This window comes from Astyanax mexicanus, chromosome 2 (assembly GCF_023375975.1).
Source record: "Astyanax mexicanus isolate ESR-SI-001 chromosome 2, AstMex3_surface, whole genome shotgun sequence".
Classification (NCBI taxonomy): domain Eukaryota; kingdom Metazoa; phylum Chordata; class Actinopteri; order Characiformes; family Acestrorhamphidae; genus Astyanax; species Astyanax mexicanus.
In genome coordinates this window covers 73,815,137-73,833,180 of record NC_064409.1, presented here as the reverse complement: position 1 = coordinate 73,833,180, position 18,044 = coordinate 73,815,137, and the positions used below count along the sequence as shown (strand labels likewise).

The 18,044-nt window shown below is 38.1% G+C and overlaps 1 protein-coding gene across 1 annotated transcript in view; it reads right to left on the bottom strand.

Annotated features, from left to right (window-relative positions):
* Positions 1-18,044, bottom strand: part of LOC103042226 (venom phosphodiesterase 1) — a 115,281-nt gene that overhangs the window by 68,657 nt on the left and 28,580 nt on the right. The window contains exons 4-11 of the mRNA XM_049475242.1: positions 14,610-14,735; positions 12,302-12,362; positions 8,344-8,432; positions 8,137-8,216; positions 6,927-7,046; positions 6,401-6,510; positions 1,800-1,865; positions 1,287-1,359 (exon numbers count right to left, since the gene is read on the bottom strand). Coding sequence (XP_049331199.1) covers positions 1,287-1,359; positions 1,800-1,865; positions 6,401-6,510; positions 6,927-7,046; positions 8,137-8,216; positions 8,344-8,432; positions 12,302-12,362; positions 14,610-14,735 — 725 coding nt within the window. The remainder of the gene's footprint in view (positions 1-1,286; positions 1,360-1,799; positions 1,866-6,400; positions 6,511-6,926; positions 7,047-8,136; positions 8,217-8,343; positions 8,433-12,301; positions 12,363-14,609; positions 14,736-18,044) is intronic.

Sequence of the window (18,044 nt, the reverse complement as noted above, 5' to 3'; positions counted from 1 at the left end):
GAGTTTATTAAATATAGTGAGAGATTCTCCTGATCTGGTAGTGGAAGGTAGTTAGTTAGAGGTGTTAGGAGAGTAAGTGCTCTTTGAAGAGCTCTGTCTTCAGGAGTTTATTAAAGATAGTGAGAGATTCTCCTGATCTGGTAGTAGAAGGTAGTTAGTTAGAGGTGTTAGGAGAGTAAGAGCTCTTTGAAGAGCTCTGTCTTCAGGAGTTTATTAAAGATAGTGAGAGATTCTCCTGATCTGGTAGTAGAAGGTAGTTAGTTAGAGGTGTTAGGAGAGTAAGTGCTCTTTGAAGAGCTCTGTCTTCAGGAGTCTCTTAAAGATAGCGAGAGATTCTCCTGATCTGGTAGTGGAAGGTAGTTTGTTCCACTATTGGGGAACTCTGTATGAGAACAGTCTGGATTGCTTTGTGTGAGTGTTTGTTTGGTAAAGCGAGGCGACGTTCATTGGAGGAGTGCAGCGGCAGGGAGGTAACGTAAGCCTTCAGGGGTGAGTGCAGGTAGGAAGGAGCTGTTCTTTTTAATTGAAGATTTAATTGAAGGTGATGTTCCTTCATCCATGAGGATATGTCAGAGAGACACGACGATATCCGTGCAGAGATTGAGTGATCTTCAGGTGAGAATGACAGGTATAGCTGGGTGTCATCAGCAAAGAAATGGTAGGAAAATCCATGTGAGTGGATAACCTGGCCAAGAGAGGCGGTGTATATTGAGAAGAGAAGGGGACCCAGTACCGAACCCTGGGGAAACCTAGTGGATAAGGAGTGGGCTGAGGAGAGCCATCCTTGCCGCGACACCTTGAACGAGCGCCCAGTGAGGTATGATCTGAAGCATGACAGCACATTGTCTGAGATCCCCATGTTTGAGAATATAGTTAGGAGGAAGTCATGAGGACTGACCTGCAGCTCTGGCAGTTTTCAACGCATTTTAAAACTAATACAAATACAATCATTCAAATCATATCGGGAGGTTGTCTGAGATTCAGATAACAGATATTAATTTAGTCACTCAAACTACTTTAGGAGGTGAACTGAGACATGTTTAGAACAGATATTAATTCAGTCACTTAAACTACTTCAGGAGGTGGTCTGAGACACACTTAAAGCAGATACAAATCCCATCATTCAAACTACTTCAGGAGGTGGTCTGAGACACATTTAAAGCTAGTACAAATCCCATTGATGAATTAATCTGTTTTTTTTTTTTTTTTACTTTTTAGCGCCAAGCACTTAAATATATACATATTATAATACATACATATTATATAAATTATAATGTTTTTCTCACCCCTCCACTGACAGGTCCATAGTTGTGTCCAGATTTATCCGGTTCTTCCAGATACAGAGTGAGGAAATCTGGTCTATAATCAAAATAAAAATAAATTACTAACATAATAAAACTGATCTTTATTAACCCTTATAAACATGACTTTCATAATCTCATCGTTTAAAAATGAATCTGAATGTCTGGCTTTGCATACAGTGCAAAAACCATCATCGTCGGACATTATGTTGTATTGATTTCAAGGGCAGAGCCTGAGATCATGCTTGGATGTAATTATCTAATATTCTGTGTAATAAAATATTGTAATAAATAAGTAAATATATTCCCTGTTGCATTTACACACCTTGTATTAGCAAATAAAAATATTTTCTATCATTAATATTATTATTATTATTATTGCAACTATACATAATGAAACACCACAAAGTTCACATTATGTCCAAAAGAAAAAAAAAAACATTTTAGATTCTTTTCTGAAGCAATGAGATTTACGATGTTGGATGGTGGCAGACTTACCGCTGAGTTTCAGGCAGCTGTAACCATTTCAGCACAGTAAACACTCTCTTCTCAAATGGGACCGTTCTGTAACACACAAAAACACACACACACACACACACACACACACACAAACATCCATTAACTATAGCTTTATTAACAATATATAATACAAACACTGATATACACACACAATCACTACTACTGAAACCCCTACTCCTGACAATACTTCATCCTGTACCACTACTACTAATATTACTTACATTAATTTACTTTATTACTACTATCACTAACACTGTTACTAACAACTACTACTACTACCTACAATAAACACTACTAACAATACTACTGCTACTAACTACACTGTTACTAACACTACTAATGATACTACTACTACCACTACCATTAACACTACTAACAATACTACTACTGCTACTACCATCAATAACAATACTACCACTACTAACAATACTACTACTACTGCCACTACCACTACTAACAATAATACTACTGCTACTACTAACAATACTACACTACTAACAATACTACTACTACTACTTACAATACTACTACTACTGCCACTACCACTACTAACAATAATACTACTGCTACTACCATCAATAACAATACTACCACTACTAACAATACTACTACTACTGCCACTACCACTACTAACAATAATACTACTACTACTACCATCAATAACAATACTACCACTACTAACAATACTACTACTACTGCCACTACCACTACTAACAATAATACTACTACTACTTACAATACTACTACTACTGCCACTACCACTACTAACAATACTACTACTACTGCCACTACCACTACTAACAATACTACTACTACTGCCACTACCACTACTAACAATAATACTACTGCTACTACCATCAATAACAATACTACCACTACTAACAATACTACTACTACTGCCACTACCACTACTAACAATACTACTACTACTGCCACTACCACTACTAACAATGATACTACTGCTACTACTAACAATACTACACTACTAACAATACTACTACTACTACTTACAATACTACTACTACTGCCACTACCACTACTAACAATAATACTACTGCTACTACCATCAATAACAATACTACCACTACTAACAATACTACTACTACTGCCACTACCACTACTAACAATACTACTACTACTGCCACTACCACTACTAACAATAATACTACTGCTACTACCATCAATAACAATACTACCACTACTAACAATACTACTACTACTGCCACTACCACTACTAACAATGATACTACTGCTACTACTAACAATACTACACTACTAACAATACTACTACTACTACTTACAATACTACTACTACTGCCACTACCACTACTAACAATAATACTACTGCTACTACCATCAATAACAATACTACCACTACTAACAATACTACTACTACTGCCACTACCACTACTAACAATACTACACTACTAACAATACTACTACTACTACTTACAATACTACTACTACTGCCACTACCACTACTAACAATACTACACTACTAACAATACTACTACTACTACTACTTACAATACTACTACTACTGCCACTACCACTACTAACAATACTACCACTACTAACAATAATACTACTACTACTTACAATACTACTACTACTGCCACTACCACTACTAACAATACTACCACTACTACTACTACTGCCACTACCACTACTAACAATAATACTACTGCTACTACCATCAATAACAATACTACCACTACTAACAATACTACTACTACTACTTACAATACTACTACTACTGCCACTACCACTACTAACAATACTACCACTACTACTACTACTGCCACTACCACTACTAACAATAATACTACTGCTACTACTAACAATACTACACTACTAACAATACTACTACTACTACTTACAATACTACTACTACTGCCACTACCACTACTAACAATACTACTACTACTGCCACTACCACTACTAACAATAATACTACTGCTACTACCATCAATAACAATACTACCACTACTAACAATACTACTACTACTGCCACTACCACTACTAACAATAATACTACTGCTACTACTAACAATACTACACTACTAACAATACTACTACTACTTACAATACTACTACTACTACTACTGCCACTACCACTACTAACAATACTACCACTACTAACAATACTACTACTACTACCACTACTAACAATAATACCACTACTAACAATACTACTACTACTGCCACTACCACTACTAACAATACTACCACTACTAACAATACTACTACTACTACTGCCACTACCACTACTAACAATAATACCACTACTAACAATACTACTACTACTGCCACTACCACTACTAACAATAATACTACTGCTACTACTAACAATACTACACTACTAACAATACTACTACTACTTACAATACTACTACTACTGCCACTACTAACAATACTACTACTACTTACAATCTTACTACTACTGCCACTACCACTACTAACAATACTACTACTACTGCCACTACCACTACTAACAATAATACTACTGCTACTACCATCAATAACAATACTACCACTACTAACAATACTACTACTACTGCCACTACCACTACTAACAATAATACTACTGCTACTACTAACAATACTACACTACTAACAATACTACTACTACTTACAATACTACTACTACTACTACTGCCACTACCACTACTAACAATACTACCACTACTAACAATACTACTACTACTACTACCACTAATAACAATAATACCACTACTAACAATACTACTACTACTGCCACTACCACTACTAACAATACTACCACTACTAACAATACTACTACTACTACTGCCACTACCACTACTAACAATAATACCACTACTAACAATACTACTACTACTGCCACTACCACTACTAACAATAATACTACTGCTACTACTAACAATACTACACTACTAACAATACTACTACTACTTACAATACTACTACTACTGCCACTACTAACAATACTACTACTACTTACAATCTTACTACTACTGCCACTACCACTACTAACAATAATACTACTGCTTCTACTACTAACAATACTACCACTACTAACAATACTACTACTTACACTACTACTACTACTACTACTACTGCCACTACCACTACTAACAATACTACTACTACTTACAATACTACTACTACTGCCACTACCACTACTAACAATAATACTACTGCTACTACTAACAATACTACCACTACTAACAATACTACTACTACTACTACTACTTACAATACTACTACTGCCACTACCACTACTAACAATAATACTACTGCTACTACTAACAATACTACCACTACTAACAATACTACCACTACTAACAATACTACTACTGCTAACAATATTAGCTAACAATACTACTACTGCTACTACCGCTACTAACAATACTACTACTGCTACTACTAACAATAATACTACTGCTACTACTAACAATACTACTACTGCTAACAATACTAATACTGCTACTACCACTACTAACAATACTACTACTACTACTAACAATACTACTACTGCTACTACTAACAATACTACTACTGCTACTACTACCACCACTACTAACAATACTACTACTGCTAACAATACTACTACTGCTACTACCATGACTAACAATACTACTACTGCTAACAATACTAATACTGCTACTACTACCACTACTAACAATACTACTACTGCTACTACTACCACTACTAACAATACTACTACTGCTAACAATACTAATACTGCTACTACTACCACTACTAACAATACTACTACTGCTAACAATACTACTACTACTAACAATACTACTACTACTGCTACTACCACTACTAACAATACTACTACTGCTAACAATACTAATACTGCTACTACTACCACTACTAACAATACTACTACTGCTAACAATACTACTACTACTAACAATACTACTACTACTGCTACTACCACTACTAACAATACTACCACTACTAACAATACTACTACTGCTACTACCACTACTAACAATACTACTACTAACAATACTACTACTGCTACTACCACTACTAACAATACTACTACTACTACTATTACCACCCCTAACACTACTACCATTAACACTACTAACAATACTACTACTACTATAATTACCACCACTAACACTACTACTATTAACACTAATACTATTATTAACAATACTACTACTGCGACAATTAAGACTACTAAAAATATCATAAGCACTACTAACATTACTACTACTAACACTACTAATACTACTACTACTACTAATAACACTGCTAACAATATTATTACTGCTTCTTACACTGTTTCCAACACTTATAATGATGCCATAATTACTACTACTACACCTACTATACTACTACTAATAGCATGATTGCTTATATTACTCTTAGACTAGTACTAGTCCTACTAACTATTTTAATACTTCACTTATACCAGTATCACTAAACTGCTGTTAACAGTACTACTCCTACTAACTTCCACTAATATTTTTAAGCATGTTTATGTTTAATAATACTAAACATTTTTATTGTTAATATATATTGTGCAGTGATTTGTGCTACTGCCCATATAGAGAATATGATAATGTGTTTATTACCCATCATATTTCTCATATAAGTTTGGGAAAGTTTCATTTATGGCCACGTCTGATCCTGGCCAGAAGAACGTTCCTGCTCTCAGACCCTGATACATCGCTGTGTGCCAGATCTACAGAGAGAGAGAGAGAGAGAGAGAGAGAGAGAGAGAGAGAGAGAGAGAGAGAACAAAAAATAATAGTCATGAACACAGCTAGTCCTGTTTTAGGGGAGAGAGAGAAAGATAGATAGAGGATAGAGAGAGAGAAAAAGGAGAGAGTGAGATAGAGAGAGTAGAGAGAGTCTGTGAGAGAGAGAGTGTGTATGAGAGAGATAGAGAGAGAGAAAGAAAGAGAGTGTATGTGAGAGAGAGGAGAAAGAGTGTGTGAGAAAGAAAGGAAGAGTATGTGTGAGAGAGAGAAAGAAAGAGAGTGTGCGAGAGAGAGAGATAGAGAGAAAGAAAGAGTGTAAGTGAGAGAGGAGAAAGCGTAAGTGAGAAAGAAAGGAAGAGTATGTGTGAGAGAGAGAAAGAAAGAGAGAGATGCTTACCGGTTGTCCTTGGTACCATCTGGGATTGTCTTTCTCAGGATTGGACAGACCGAATGTAGCATCAAATACAGGATCATACATGTTGTTATCCACCAATCCATGAGACTCAGAGTACATCCCCTAAATAATAAACAGAGTCACGCGGCTGTGAGCAGTGAACGCAGCGCAGGCGGCGCGTGCATGGACACAGTGTTTGTTCACAGCTGTGGTAATTAGCGTTATCTGGCTAATATATCAGTTTAAACTGTGCTTGCTTTATCAGCAGTTTAGCTCAAATAAATGGCTAATATTTAATAGCTGGATCCGGAGACTGGATCACGTTCTCACCACAAGCGAACCGCTCCAGAGTTCGTTTGGTACCGGACCGAGACCACCTCCTCTAGCTGGTCTCGATCCGGTTCTTTTGATCTGCACCCGAGTGCGATTACTGTTTTCACACCTGCTCAATCGAACCGCACTAAAGTTACAAACGGAGCAGAGTTCGTTTTAACCGGACCAAATAGTGCTGGTGTGAAAACGCCCTTAAATAACAAGCCTGGATGTATTTATTTCTGAGTTGGTTTATTTACGCAGAGTTTGTATATTTGCATTTGTGCTACCTTCTTTTCTTAGACCACACACACCCACACCCATGTATATGCAACCATCTGTAAAGCCAAATTTGACCCTTGTGTATTACTGTGCTGTTCTTGTGTATTAAACTGCCTTCATTAAACTTCATTCTCGACTCTTCTGCGTTCTTACCAACACACCAGGAAGACACCATACCATTCAACCAGCACCTATACAGTCCACCCACCTAACCACCTGCTACCTAACCCTGTTTGACAGCTCTGTGTGGGCCATTTTTAAAAGCTAGACTCTGCTTACAGTGTAAAAGACTTTGAGCTGGTACGTGATGTTTTTGGAGAGGATTTGTAGATACTGAATCTGGGCTTAACTGGGTTTAATTTGCCTGATGAGACACTCATTGTGGTGATCTAAATTGAGTTAAACATGAAAGCAGGACTCTTGAACTTTTGTTCGGTTGATTTGTTTGATGAGTTCAGGCAGCAGTGTGCAGGCATGCATACTGATGTGCTGCTGGTTTGCCTTCTCTCTCTCTGCACCAGACCAGTGGAGCAACACTCCAGGAACATTTCAGTAGACAATGATTAGAACAATTAACGGATAATTTCCCTGGAACACACCGACTCACTCAACCGCTCACCGTTACTATGGAATAGTGGTTGGGAAAGGTTTTACTGGGAAACACTGGCTGCATGAAGGTGGTGGAAGTTCCACACTTTCCTAAAAAAAAAAAAAAGATCACAACCAAACATGGATCAGCTCTTTCAGCGCATACAGTACACAGATACAGAATGAATGCTCAAAAACATATACTGTAACAGTATCAGTGATCATGTGGTGTTCTTACGTAGCTTGTCCAGCACTGGCATGAGAGAGTGCCACGTCTGCTGATACTCCGCTCGCAATCCATCAAGAGAGATCAACAGCAGAGGCTGCCTGGGTTTAATTCCAAAAGCAACCAAACCATAGAAGAAAAAAACAAAACAAAAAATAATGTAATTAACTACAGTGGAACTGAATAGAGCACCCGGAATAAGAACAAATAATTCGAATCGTACAGGATTGTGGTATATTTATATTATGTATGTGGTATGTTTTATTATGTAGGCCTCTAGTACTTTCAGAAAAGCTAAGCAATCCATCCAAGCAATGCTTTTCATGTAAAAACACTTGTGTTATAGTATAAAATAGAGCAGAGTTAAGTAGAATAGAGTAGAGTAAAGTAGAATAGAGTAGAGTAAAGTAGAATAGAGTAGAGTAGAACAGATTAGGGTAAAATAAAGCAGAGTAAAGTAGAATAGGGCAGCATAAAGTAGAATAGAGTAGAGTAGAAGAGATTAGGGTAGAATAGAGCAGAGTTAAGTAGAATAGAACAGAGTATAGTAGAGTAGAATAGATTAGGGTAGAATAGAGCAGAGTAAAATAGAGTAGAGCAGAATAGAGTAGAGTAGAATGGGGCAGAGTAGAATAGAGCAGAGTAAAGTAGAGTAGAATAGATTAGGGTAGAATAGAGCAGAGTAAAGTAGAATAAAGTAAAGTAGAGTAGAGTAAAGTAGAATAGAGCAGAGTAAAGTAGAATAGAGTAGAGTTAAGTAAAGTAGAGCAGAGTAAAGTAGAATAGAGTAGAGTAGAGTAGAATAGATTAGGGTAGAATAGAGTAAAGTAAAGTAGAATAGAGTAGAGTAAAGTAAAGTAGAATAGAGCAGAGTAAAGTAGAATAGACTAGAGTAGAAGAGATTAGGGTAGAATAGAGTAAAGTAAAGTAGAATAGAGTAGAGTAAAGTAAAGTAGAATAGAGCAGAGTAAAGTAGAGTAGACTAGAGTAGAAGAGATTAGGGTAGAATAGAGCAGAGTTAAGTAGAATAGAGTAGAGTAAAGTAGAATAGAGTAGAGTAGAAGAGATTAGGGTAGAATAGAGTAGACTTAGAGTAGAATAGATTAGATTAGAGTAGAATACATTAGAGTAAAGTACAGTAGAGTACATTAGAGTACAATAGAGTAGAGTAGAGTAGAGTAGAATAGGGTAGAGTAGAAGAGATTAGGGTAGAATAGAGCAGAGTTAAGTAGAATAGAGTAGAGTAAAGTAGAATAGAGTAGAGTAGAACAGATTAGGGTAAAATAAAGCAGAGTAAAGTAGAATAGGGCAGCGTAAAGTAGAATAGAGTAGAGTAGAAGAGATTAGGGTAGAATAGAGCAGAGTTAAGTAGAATAGAGCAGAGTATAGTAGAGTAGAATAGATTAGGGTAGAATAGAGCAGAGTAAAATAGAGTAGAGCAGAATAGAGTAGAGTAGAATGGGGCAGAGTAGAATAGAGCAGAGTAAAGTAGAGTAGAATAGATTAGGGTAGAATAGAGCAGAGTAAAGTAGAATAAAGTAAAGTAGAGTAGAGTAAAGTAGAATAGAGCAGAGTAAAGTAGAATAGAGTAGAGTTAAGTAAAGTATAGCAGAGTAAAGTAGAATAGAGTAGAGTAGAATAGATTAGGGTAGAATAGAGTAAAGTAAAGTAGAATAGAGTAGAGTAAAGTAAAGTAGAATAGAGCAGAGTAAAGTAGAATAGACTAGAGTAGAATAGATTAGGGTAGAATAGAGCAGAGTTAAGTAGAATAGAGTAGAGTAAAGTAGAATAGAGTAGAGTAGAAGAGATTAGGGTAGAATAGAGTAGACTTAGAGTAGAATAGATTAGATTAGAGTAGAATACATTAGAGTAAAGTACAGTAGAGTACATTAGAGTACAATAGAGTAGAGTACAGTAGAATAGGGTAGAGTAGAAGAGATTAGGGTAGAATAGAGCAGAGTAAACAGAATAGAGTAGAGTAGTATAGATTATGGTAAGATATAATAGAGTAGAGCAGAATAGAGTAGAGTAGAATGTGGCAGAGTAGAATAGGACAGAGTAGAGTAGAATAGAGTAGAGTAGGAGAGATTAGGGTAGAATAGAGCAGAGTAAATTAGAATAGAGTAGAGTAAAGTAGAATAGAGCAGAGTAAAGTATAATAGAGGAGAGTAAAGGAGAATAGAGGAGAGTAAAGTAGAATAGAGTAGAAGCGATTAGGGTAGAATAGAGTAGAGTAAAGTAGAATAGAGTAGAGCAAAGTAGAATAGAGTAGAGTAAAGTAGAGTAGAAGAGATTAGGGTAGAATAGAGCAGAGTAAAGTAGAATAGAGTAGAGTAGAATAGATTAGGGTAGAATAGAGTAGACTTAGAGTAGAATAGATTAGAGTAGAATACATTAGAGTAACGTACAGTAGAGTACATTAGAGTACAATAGAGTAGAGTAGAGTACAGTAGAAAAGGGTAGAGTAGAAGAGATTAGGGTAGAATAGAGCAGAGTAAAGTAAATAGAGTAGAGTAGTATAGATTAGGGTATGATATAATAGAGTACAGCAGAGTAGAGTAGAATGTGGCAGAGTAGAATAGGACAGAGTAAAGTAGAGTAGAGTAAAGTAGAGTAGAAGAGATTAGGGTAGAATAGAGCAGAGTAAAGTAGAATAGAGTAGAATAGATTAGGGTAGAATAGAGTAGAGTAAAGTAGAATAGAGTAGAGTAAAGTAGAGTAGAAGAGATTATGGTAGAATAGAGCAGAGTAAAGTAGAATAGAGTAGAGTAAAGTAGAATAGAGTAGAAGGGATTAGGGTAGAATAGAGCAGAGTAAAGTATAATAGAGGAGAGTAAAGTAGAATAGAGTAGAGTAAAGTAGAATAGAGTAGAAGAGATTAGGGTAGAATAGAGTAAAGTAGAATAGAGTAGAGTAAAGTAGAATAGAGTAGAGTAAAGTAGAGTAGAAGAGATTAGGGTAGAATAGAGCAGAGTAAAGTAGAATAGAGTAGAGTAAAGTAGAATAGAGTAGAAGGGATTATAGTAGAATAGAGCAGAGTAAAGTATAATAGAGGAGAGTAAAGTAGAATAGAGTAGAGTAGAAGAGATTAGGGTAGAATATAGCAGAGTAAAGTAGAATAGAGTAGAGTAAAGTAGAGTAGAAGAGATTAGGGTAGAATAGAGCAGAGTAAAGTAGAATAGAGTAGAGTAGAAGAGATTAGGGTAGAATAGAGTAAAGTAGAATAGAGTAGAGTAAAGTAGAATAGAGTAGAGTAGAAGAGATTAGGGTAGAATAGAGCAGAGTAAAGTAGAATAGAGTAGAGTAAAGTAGAATAGAGTAGAGTAAAATATATTAGGGTAGAATAGAGTAGATTTAGAGTAGAATAGATTAGATTAGAGTAGAATACATTAGAGTAGAGTAAATTAGAGTACATTAGAGTACAGTAGAGTACATTAGAGTACAGTAGAGTACATTAGAGTACAGTAGAGTAGAGTACATTAGAGTACAGTAGAGTAGAGTACATTAGAGTACAATAGAGTAGAGTAGAGCAGAGTACAATAGAGTAGAGTAGAGTACAGTAGAGTACATTAGAGTACAATAGAGTAGAATAGAGCAGAGTACAATAGAGTAGAGTAGAGTACATTAGAGTACAGTAGAGTACAGTACAGTAGAGTACATCAGAGTAGAGTAGAGTACATTAGAGTACAGTAGAGTACATTAGAGTAGAGTACAGTAGAGTATAATAGAGTAGAGTAGATTAGAGTACAATAGAGTAGAGTACATTAGAGTAAAGTAGAGTACAATAGAATAGAGTACATTAGAGTACAGTACTGTAGAGTAGAGTAGAGTACATTAGAGTACAGTAGAGTACAATAGAGTAGAGTAGAGTACATTAGAGTAAAGTAGAGTACAATAGAGTAGAGGAGAGTACATTAGAGTACAGTACTGTAGAGTAGAGTAGAGTATCTGCAGCTGAACAGACTCTTACTTGTTGGGGCACTTGGTGCTCTCCGTGTTCTCACACACATCCTCCACCCAGGACTTTGCTCCTGTGAGAGAAACAGTACAGACTCTGGTATTTGCAACACATAAAATATATCCTACTTAGTCGGCAAAAACACATCTAATAAAATAATACAGACACCGTCATTTTAGTTATTTAATATTATTTTTTTGTTAATATATACCATATTTAATCCAAGATCAATATGGGTAATTAAAGTTAAATAACAGAAATATTAATGCTGACTGAAGAATTTTCAACATCTCTCTGAGTACTGCAATCGTGCCGACGTGCTTCAAGACGACCACCATCGTCCCTGTGCCAAAGAAGTCTCAAGTGTCCTGCCTTAATGACTACCGTCCCATTGCACTTACTCCCATCATCATGAAGTGCTTTGAGAAGCTGGTCATGAGGCACATCAAAAACCAGCTCCCGTCCTCACTGGACCCTCTGCAGTTTGCGTATCGTCCAAACAGATCAACAGACGATGCCTCTCTACTGCGCTCCACCTGGCTCTCACCCACCTGGACAACAAAGACTGCTATGTTCGAATGCTGTTCATCGACTTCAGTTCAGCATTCAACACCATCATCCCTCAGTATCTGATAGGAAAACTGAGCTTGCTGGGCCTGAACTCCTCCCTCTGCAACTGGGTTTTAGACTTCCTGACTGAGAGACCACAATCAGTCAGGATTGGAAACAACACCTCCAGCACCACCATACTGAGCACCGGCGCCCCCCAGGGCTGTGTGCTCAGCCCACTGCTGTTCACTCTGCTGACTCATGACTGTACTGCAAAGTACAGCTCAAACCACATCATCAAGTTCGCTGATGTAGTTGGCCTCATCAGCAAGAACGACGAGTCAGCATACAGAGAGGAGGTGCAGTGGCTGACGGACTGGTGCAGAACCAACAACCTATCTCTTAACGTGGATAAAACCAAGGAGATGGTTGTTGACTTCAGGAGAGCTCCAGGTGTCCACCACCCGCTGAACATCAACGGCTCTGCTGTGGATGAAATTGTGGATAACACCAAGTTCCTCGGTGTTCACATTGCAGAGAACCTCACCTGGTCCCTCAACACCAGCTCCATAACCAAGAAAGCCCAGCAGCGCCTCTACTTCCTGCGGAGACTGAGGAAAGCACATCTCCCACCCCCCATCCTCACCATGTTCTACAGAGGGACTGTAGAAAGCATCCTGAGCACCTGCATTACCGTCTGGTTTGGGAACTGCAACACCTCATACCGCAAGACCCTACAGCAGATAGTGCGGACAGCTGAGAAAATCATCGGAGTCTCTCTTCCCTCCATCACTGAGATCTACACCACACGCTGCATCCGCAAAGCCACCAGCATTGTGGACGACCCCACCCATCCCTCACACGGACTCTTCGCTCTGATGCCGTCCGGCAGAAGATACAGGAGCATCCGAGCCTCCACTACTAGACTCTGCAACAGCTTCATCCACCAGGCAGTCAGACTTCTCAACACACAGAGACAGAACTGAACCCCCACCCCACCCACCACTCACCCAACACACGCGCACAAAACTAAACTGTACACCCCCCCCTTTACACAAAACTAAACTGTACACCCCCCCCCCTTTACACTCACAAAGAACTGAACTTCACCCACACACACACCCAGTCAGCACACAGAGGTTGACATGACTTTATTTGCTGCACTCTTAAAAACTATAAACTCTACCTCAGTAACTGCTGTGATTATATATGTTCTATATGTTACAGTATGTCACACATCTCTGCACCTTATCCTCACTATACACTTTATTATACCGTATCGGTACTGCACTGCCCTGTCTTTAAATTGTCTCGTCTTTTGTATTTATTGTATTTATTGTTATTTAGTGTTATAATTTTATAATTTTATGTTGCACCTGCACTTTATGTTGTCTATTGCTTGTGGTTCTATGTTGCACCATGGTTCCGGAGGAACGTAATTTCATCACACTGTGTACCTGTACTCAGATGTAATGACAATAAAAGCCTCTTGACTTGACTTGACTTGAGAAACAGACTGTTCAGTTATTCTACTTTATTAATGGTTTATAAATAATTTAAAACCTAATTAATAACATTAATGAACTCCTTTATAAACTATTTATAAATCCTGTATAAAGGAGTCTTATTTTAAAGCGGTATCCTGGTTTGTGTATTTGATTTTTAGATTTATGATGGAGGTGTAAGCTCCAGGCTGGCAGCTCTTCAGAAGCTGGGTTGAAGACCCCTGATATGAAGAATTGAAGGATCTATAGGTGTCGTGTTGACTCACCGTTACAGACGATGTTATAATTAGTGCAGCAGTCTCCAGCACTCAGACAGTCAGCAGAGCAGTGGCAGTTACTGCTGGAGATACGCTTCTCCCCACAGCGCAGTGTAGTGCACTCCCAGGTCTCAGCTACACAGAGACAGTAACAAAAGAAGTAACATTAAGAAATGGGTTTCCATCAATTTTACTGATTTATAGATTTCCAAGATCTTAATTTTTGGATATCCCACCATCTGTAGTACATAATATCATCAAAAAAATTAAAGAAACTGGAAAAAATTCCTGTGTGCAAAGAACAAGGCTGGCGGTCAGGTGTACTGATTCTCTGCATAGGCATTATTTTTTATCTCTGCTGTTTACCATTTAGAATTTCAGAAATTATTGAAATTATAAACTGAATCTTTACTTAATTATATGATTCTCCTTTTTTCATGTTTGCCTCTGGTTGGATTAGGGTTGAATTATGTCTAAAAAAAATCAGTTACACAGTGCAAAACTGGATTTAAAAAAAAATTCTTATTAAAACTCTGATTTCTGATTTTGAAAAGCAGAATTAAAAAAACTACAAAATTGAATTACTGGATGAAAACCCATTTCTTATCTATTATACTAAATGGAACAAATTTAATGCAATTTTTCTTACACTGCCTGGCCAAAAAAATGGTCGGTAACAATCAATGAATGTCATTTCTACAAGACTCTATAAACATATTCATAACACATTAAAATGCATTCATAAGGCATTACAAACATGGCTATACATATTTATAAAACTCTATAATTCATCATAGCTATGTTTATTACGCATCATGAACTGTGATTATAATGCATTAATAGCTGTGTTTATTATAGCTGTATTTATACATCAATACCAAGAAACTCAGTCCCAGCTTCCAACCTATAAACACACCCTCAGTAATCCTATAATTATATTTTTAACCACTCATGAATTATACTTGTCTTGAATATAATATTATAGTGAATTATAATGTATTATAACAGGTTTTTGTGCGCTCTAAGTAAAGTGCCAGACTTTCATTGTGGGACTAGATTTTTAAGGATAGATATATACTATTTTAACATGTATATCATAAGCATAGCTTATAATGTATTGTGGCGGCTCTGGGTTGTGTGTGTGGCTGCCTGTAGGCATGGTTCTGTTCTCCCGTGTGCGAGGATGACAGGGGTGGGGCATCTCCCTTGGGAGGGGTTATGCAGAGAGGGTGGGCACCACTCTGGATCTGCCATCTGGGAGACACACAGCTGGGTTGGTGGCCTTTGGGCTATTTTAGCTCTGTGGGTTGTTGGTTTTAGCTCTCCTAGTCTTGTTAAAGGCTGTAAGTGAGTAGCAAGCCTGTTCAATAAAGGAGCTGTTGAGCAGTCAGCATGAGTCTCACTGGTCTTCCTTCCTCTTCCACGCCACAGTATTATGATCACAAGTCATAATACTTAATAAACATGGTTATAGTGGTGTGAGTTCCAGTTTCGAGTCAATCAAATCTTTAAAAAGGTAAATGTAGTATAGTGGTTGTCACGCGCTTATCTTTAAACACTGTGTACAGCTGTTGTTCATACCTTGGTCCAGATGAATGAAGATGTTGAAGATGGAGGTAAGTAGGCCACAAGCAGGTAAGTAGCAGGCAGGCAGAGGGAAAGGGCAATGGCATGCAGGCAGGCAGGCAGGCAGGCAGCAGCAGGGAGAAGGGAGAGGGGAAGTGGCAGGCAGGCAGCAGCAGGGAGAAGGGAGAGGGTATAGGCAGCCAAACAGGTGCTACACAGTGAAGCAATCCAAATTGTTTGTTATCCAACTAATGCAAAGTAAACCAAATATAAACACTCAACATAAAGAAGTTTAAAGAATAAACTTAAGTAATTATTTTTCCAAGTTCAAAGGCTTCCAAATATTCAAGCTTAAAGCGGTAAAAAACTATATCACTACAACCCTTTTCTTTGTCTAACTGAGACTGTCTACTAAGTGAGAGGCAGCCATCTTTACCTGGTCAGGTGACCAAAAACTGTGTCAAAATAAAAGTCCATGGCCTGAGGCCAGCAAACCAAAGTAAGTTAACCAAAATAAGAATTTAATTTAAGGAAACTAAAACTGGCTCCAACATATCTGGCCCCTTATAGCTACCAGGTGTGCTATAACAAAACAAATTTACAATGGGGCCAGTTACCAATAAACAATGAATTAAATTTCTAAATTCTAATTCTAAGTGTTCTAAATCCAATTATACTATAAATGTGTGCAAATATCAGTCTATGAATGCAGTGCAAATGGAAGCTCGTGCGCATGTCATGAGTCTTGTTCAATGTCAGTTGTTGGCCTTGACCAACAGGTAGATCTTGCTGATGGGCCTTAGGAGCTGGTTGGTTCTAGTTTGCAATCTCACAGAACGAACAAGGCCCTTGGAATCAGCTATGGCTTCGATGACTCTTCCCATCACCCATGAGCCTCGCGGTGCTGTAGGATCAGCAATCACCACGATGTCTTCCACGCAGAAGTTGGGCCTGATGCGGGACCATTTAGATCGTTCCTGCATGAGTGGAACATATTCCTGTATCCACCGTGTCCAGAAGAGATCTGCGATATACTGTATTTGTCGCCACTGTCTTCTGGCATACAGGTCTTCCAGTTTGAATGTTCCTGGTGGGAGAACAGGCTGAACTTTAAGCTGTAAGAGGTGATTAGGAGTCAATGGTTCCAAGTCATTGGGGTCATTGGAAACGGTTGTCAAAGGCCGGCTGTTTAGGATGGATTCAACTTCGCACATTACTGTGACTAGACCTTCATCATCCAAAGACTGCTGGTTTGTGATGGAGGATAATATTCTTTTCACCATTCTTATTATGCGCTCCCAGATGCCTCCATGGTGGGCGCCGGCTGGAGGATTGAACGTCCATTTAACACCTTTCTGAATGAGGCTGCGCTCAATTTGATCCATATTCCAACGTTTCAGCGCATCCCGTAACTCCTTTTCAGCAGAGATCAAATTAGTTCCATTGTCTGACCTTAGTTCCTTTACTTGGCCTCTTCTGGAGATGAAGCGTCTGAATGCATTCACGCAGGAGTCTGTATCCATTGAGTGTGCTACTTCCAAATGGACTGCTCTGGTAGTCAGGCAAGTAAATATCACACCGTAACGCTTCGCCATGCCACGCCCTCTTCTCACCTCTATTGGTCCAAAGTAATCCACTCCAACATGTGAAAATGGAGGGAGGTCAGGAGTCAAACGGTCAATTGGCAGATCTGCCATTTTCTGCTCCCCTGCACGTGCATAGTTCCGCCTGCAGGGGACACAATTGTTTACAATTTCCCTTGCAAAGGAATTTGCACAAGGAATCCAATACTTTTTCCTTAAGTTTGCCAAAATATGATTTCTGCCACAATGACCAACTTGCTTATGGATATGTTGAAGCAGAAGCTCTGAAATGTAA